Source organism: Lathyrus oleraceus, chromosome 6, assembly GCF_024323335.1.
Source record: "Lathyrus oleraceus cultivar Zhongwan6 chromosome 6, CAAS_Psat_ZW6_1.0, whole genome shotgun sequence".
Classification (NCBI taxonomy): Eukaryota; Viridiplantae; Streptophyta; class Magnoliopsida; order Fabales; family Fabaceae; genus Lathyrus; species Lathyrus oleraceus.
In genome coordinates this window covers 144,712,785-144,718,516 of record NC_066584.1, presented here as the reverse complement: position 1 = coordinate 144,718,516, position 5,732 = coordinate 144,712,785, and the positions used below count along the sequence as shown (strand labels likewise).

The 5,732-nt window shown below is 34.3% G+C and overlaps 1 protein-coding gene across 1 annotated transcript; it reads right to left on the bottom strand.

Annotated features, from left to right (window-relative positions):
• Positions 1-4,905: 4,905 nt before the first annotated feature.
• On the bottom strand, positions 4,906-5,478 carry LOC127094471 (secreted RxLR effector protein 161-like). The gene has a single exon (XM_051033298.1). It carries the CDS (start codon positions 5,476-5,478, stop codon positions 4,906-4,908), a length of 573 nt encoding a protein of 190 aa, XP_050889255.1.
• Between the last annotated feature and the right edge of the window lie 254 nt (positions 5,479-5,732).

The window sequence follows — 5,732 nt, the reverse complement described above, 5'->3', positions numbered from 1 at the left end:
CTAATTTGCTTCATCTGCAAGTAACATGGTTAGATGACAATATTTTTGTACCTTTGGTTAATGGACAGATGAAAAACAATGATATACAAATGCAATACATGCTTGGTGATCAAGAACCACACTCACAAGATAACCTACCCACTAGGAGGGAAGCAAAGGTGCACAAAGATCCTTGAGGCAATGGTATGATATGATATGATGCCATGAGGGATCTTAGGGACAAAATTGGGGTCTTACACCAACACTTGACAATATTGCTGACCCACTGACAAAGCCTCTTGCGCAGCAAAAGCATGATGGCCATACTAGATCTATGGGCATTAGGGGTATGCCTGATTGGCTCTAGTGCTAGTGGGAGATTGTTGGTGTAAGCTCTAAAGGCCAATACTTTTGGTACTTATATCGAATTATTTATTAATAATAAAAAGGCTTTTCTTTATTATGTTTGTTTAATAAAGTCCCTAGAATAGATAGTCCGTTTAATGTATCAAGTGTGGCTTAATCATGAGATCACATTAAACATAAGGACACTATTCTTAAAGTATCCGTAGTCGAGCTTTATTGTGAAGTGGGATAACATTAAAGTATGAAGACTATTATTATTATAGACTGATGATCACATCTCATGGATCATGGATAAAGAGTTATCAAGTCTTAAACATAGGTATGAATATTAAGAGTAATACTTATACTAGATTGACCCGCTATGAGAATACTATATAGAATGTTATGCAAAGTGTCATAAGTTATTCTCATGGTGATAATGGTGTATACCACCCTTCGACCTGAAACCACTATGGACCCTAGGTGTAGAGTCGAGTGCCTTATTGCTGATCAAACATTGTCCGTAATTGGATGACCATAAAGATAGTTGATGGGTACTCCACAAAGCATGCTAAGGTACATGAGTGACCTAGATGGAATTTGCCCATCCTGCGTAACAGGATAAATGTCTATGGGCCCAATATTGAACTGGACAAGGATGACACGGTCTATGCCTTGTGTTCAATATAGACATAAGGGCAAAAGGGTAATTATACATAGAAGGATTTGTCAGATCACATGAAATTTTCATGTCTTGGGTAGCAGTGATGTGTTGCTAGATACCGCTCACTGTTTATTATGTTAAATACGTGATTTAATATAATTGTCAATGTCGCGAAAACCTATAGGGTCACACACAAAGGACGGATTGATGAGAGATAGAGTAATTAAGGAATACCGTAATGTACGGTGCCCTTAAGTGAATTATAGAACACCATAAGATACGGTGTACTTAAGTAGAATACGAAATATGGTAAGGTACCACGCGCTTAACTGATTTTGGCATATTATAAGATATGAGCCATATACACTTGAGTGGGCTTTTTAGCTTGCAGCCCACACAAGTGGTTCTATAAATAGAACCCTTGTGTAGAAGCATTATTGCAGTTGCAATTTCGTTTCTCTCTCTCTCTCTTTCTCTCTATCAAGCCTTCATTCGTAGCAGCTAGCACTGAGATTGAAGGAATCTGTTCGTGTGGACTGAGTAGAGGCGTTGTCATTGTTCAACGTTCGTGATCGCTCCGTAGATCTGCATCAAAGGTTATAATCGCCACAAGAGGTAACGATTCTATCACTGATCATGCCTATTCGTAAGGATCATTAAAGGAGAAATTTTAAATTCCGTTGTGTTTTGGATCGCCCTTCTCCTTCGGAATGAACATAGATCTGATAACTCACATAAATATTCTGAACATGGTGGGGAAGCGTTTGGGTCATGGGTTAATATGATGTGGTTTTTAAAACAAACAAATGGATAAAGACTTAAGTGAGGGTAATAATGGATAATAATAAAAAGGGTGGCTAGAAAGGCTCAGAGGTAATAATAAAAAATGTGTCTCAGTGTATTTAATCATGACACCAAAATCAGAAAACAACGTACCAAAGTTTTGAAGGATAAAGACATATCTGAATCCTCTCTTATGATGTACAATGTGTTTGGTTTTTTTTGTTTTCACCAGGTTGGGTAGAGCTGACAACCTCCGTAATACCTCTTGCTCGATGTGGCTTCTTAATCAGCTATGATAAATCAACTCAACCTTCAGTCTAACTTAACTAAACCAATCAAATTATTTAGAAGTATATAAAAAATATTTTGGCGAGTTAACATGCACAAAGGACACGTATGCCTTTAGTTTGGGTACTTTTCACACAACCACTGAAGCTATAATTAACATATTACCAGATGAAAGTAAACAACTAGAAAATAAACCAACTAAAAGGAAAAAAAACTAAAAAAATCAATATAAACTTCAAGACAATAAAAAATATTATGAATACCTCCCTTGGATTGCCTCTGAAGTAGCGCTCGTTTACTGTCATTAGCTTGACACTTCATTCCATCTCAGGGTGGCATATATGACAAAAATAACACATCAGGTTTTTTCTTTCTTTTGATTGGTAGGATTCCCATGAACTTCGGATATTGATGTTGCTTCCAAATCATTTTCAGTTTGATTTTAGTGAACAAGGCATAAATGACTTCCAATATTTTGTCAATTTCATTGTAAGTTGAATATGCACCTAAGAAGGGGGGGGGGGAGGGGGGGGGGGGGGAATTAGGTTCTTTGAATTTTTTTTCCGGTTTTATGAAAACTTGTTCTTTCTTTTCTGGCTTGGTTATGCAATGAATAGTAAAGTGCAGAAAGTAAAGAACACAGAGAGATATCCTGGTTCTCCTCATAGATCGAGAGTACTTCAGTCCCCTTTTAACATGAAAGAGATTTTACTATTGTTAGGATTTTTACAAGACTCGTCCTAGTCTTTCTATATAGACAATAAAAATCACACCAAGAATAATTCTCTTTGATTTTTTCACTAAGTTCAAAAAGAGAACAATCCTCCCTTTTAATGAACCTCTTGTTTCCAACAATCCTGGACAACAAGGATACACAAAGTATCTGAATTTTTGATAAGTATGTAAAATGGAATTGTATATGTATCAATCTATGGATTGATCTTCTCCTTATAAAAAACAAATCTCTCAATGTTACAAAAGTGTTCACTATGAATGAAATGAAACTTATGATGATTTTCTATGAAGGTTAAGTGCAGAAAGTTTCACTCTAAAAATTCTGATTTTGAACACTTAGAAAATATTTCGAAAGATGAAGATAATATTTGAATGTTTGAAATTTTTTGCAAAAGAGGTTTGATTGAAATCTGAAGAAATAATGTTTATATAATCTCTAAAATACCTCTAAAAAAGAGTGCAATGCATGAAAGGATGCCATGGTTCAAGAACTTTTTTTGGAAAATATTTAAATGAAAAATGAAAAAAATTCTGGCACTGATACAATGTTAATCGATTAACACATATATGTTAATCGGTTAACACACTTTACAACGTACAATGAATTCAAAATATCCATATGTTAATCGATTAACATCCTGGTGTTAACCGATTAACACCTTGCAACGTTCCCAAAATATTCAATTTTAACAAGTGTTAATCGATTAACATCCTAGTGTTAACCGATTAACATCAACCCAAAATGCAAAAATTGATTTATAATGAAATGAAAAACTATGTTTTAATGCATCAAATCATTTTAATGTATCATGGAATGAATTAATAATATTTTGAACACTTGTATACACAAGGAGAGATTGAGTTCTATATACCTTAATATTGAGGGATCAATTCCAAACCAATTCTTCAAGACTTTGATAAAACTTAAAAACGTTATCTTTTTGCAAAGAGTCTTGATCCATTCATTTTTGCTAGTCTTGACTTGCTTGTAGAATGTATTCATCGAAACATATTGAGAAGCATGCTTTCACATTCTCCCCCTTTTTGATGATGACAAACTTTTCTTGAAAATTAGCTTCATTCTTGTTTTCTTTAACACATAGACTCCCCCTTGATCAAAGCTCTCCCTTGATCCATGATTGAGAGTTTTTAACGTACTTTTTGCTAGCTGCATTTTTGTGTTAGAAAAGCATGCATACAATACACAAATAATTCTTTTCCCCCTTTGTCATTAACAAAAAGGATGGGAAAATACGATAAAGTGAAAATTATATCCATACAACCTAAATAGTATGCACAAAAACATATAGTGCACAAACAAGTGCCATAAAACGCAAACACATATAAATATAGCAATACAACAACCAAAGTGTTCTAACAAAACATAAAAACACAAAAAATAAGATGAAATAAACAAATAAAGTGGTTGAAGGTTATAGGGTTAATCGATTAACACCAGTGTGTTAATCGGTTAGCGCGTTTGAAAAAGATGAAAATACGTTAAAAAAAGAGACATGTTAATCGATTAACCTGTATGTGTTAACCGATTAACACATACCAAAAAACAGTAGCTTTGTATTTTCCAGCATACAATGAAATTTTTAAAATAGCCACTTTGACATGTTATAATATACCATAATGCAACTTTGTATGTACCAAACATGTAATAAAAATACATGGAGCAACATGTAATATGATTTTTTTTAGAAAAATAAGAAAAACTCATATACTTAGAAATTTAATAAAGTTTTTAAAATAAATTTTAGATAGTACCTTTGATTCATTATAGATTATAATGAATAAATATTGAAGAATTAAATGTCACAATCATCTAAAATCCCAAGTTCCCTTCGAATTTTGTAAAACGGTTATCGTGCCAATGGTTATGTGAAGATGTCGGCGAGTTGATTATGAGTATCCACAAATGTGGCTTCGACATCTCCTTGAAGCACGTGATCACGAAGAAAATGATGCCGAATGTCAATATGTTTGGTTCTTGAGTGCACGACCGAATTCTTTATAATATTTATCGTACTTGTGTTGTCACAATGTAAGAGAATGCATCCAAGATAGAGTCCGTAGTCACGAAGTTGTTGCTTAAGCCAAAGTATTTATGCACAACAGCTACCTGCTGCAATGTATTTCGCTTCGGTAGTGCTGAGGGCAACACATGCTTGTTTCTTGCAAGCCCATGATACTAATGCATTTCCAAGAATGTGACATGTACCACTAGTGCTCTTTGTATCAATTTTACTTCCTGCATAATCAGCGTCAGAATAACCAACTAAATTGCAAATACTACCTTTAGGATACCATATGCCGACATTTGTTGTTCCTTTGAGATACTTCATGATCCTTTTAACAACGGTGAGATGCGATTCCTTTGAATTGGCTTGAAAACACGCACAAAGACACACACTAAACATTATATCAAGATGGTTTGCTGTCAAATAAAGTAAGGAACCAATCATACCTCGATACTTTGTGATGTCAATCGAAACACCTGATTCATCTTGATCAACATAACATCCGGATCCCATTGGAGTAGACATTGCCTTGCAACTATCCATGTCGAATCTTTTCAACAACTCTTTGCAGTACTTTAATTGATTGATGAAGATGCCATCCTTTAGTTTCTTAATTTGGAGTCCAAGAAAATGGTTCATCTTACCCATCATGGACATTTCGAATTCTCCTTGCATCATTAAAGAAAATTCTTCACACATTTCTTTGTTTATTGAGCTGAATATGATGTCGTTAACGTAGACTTGAACGAATAAAGTGTTACCTTTTATTTTCTTAATAAACAAGGTCTTGTCAACTTTACCTTTTTCAAATCCATTTTCACAAAGAAAGTTTTTGAGACGATCATACCATGCTCTTGGTGCTTGCTTTAGGCCATAAAGAGTTTTCCTCAACTTGAACACATGTGAAGGAT

What these genes read in the sequence shown, in the direction of transcription:
- LOC127094471 (XM_051033298.1), bottom strand. Translation starts at nt 5,478, where the DNA reads ATGTCCATGATGGGTAAGATGAACCATTTTCTTGGACTCCAAATTAAG.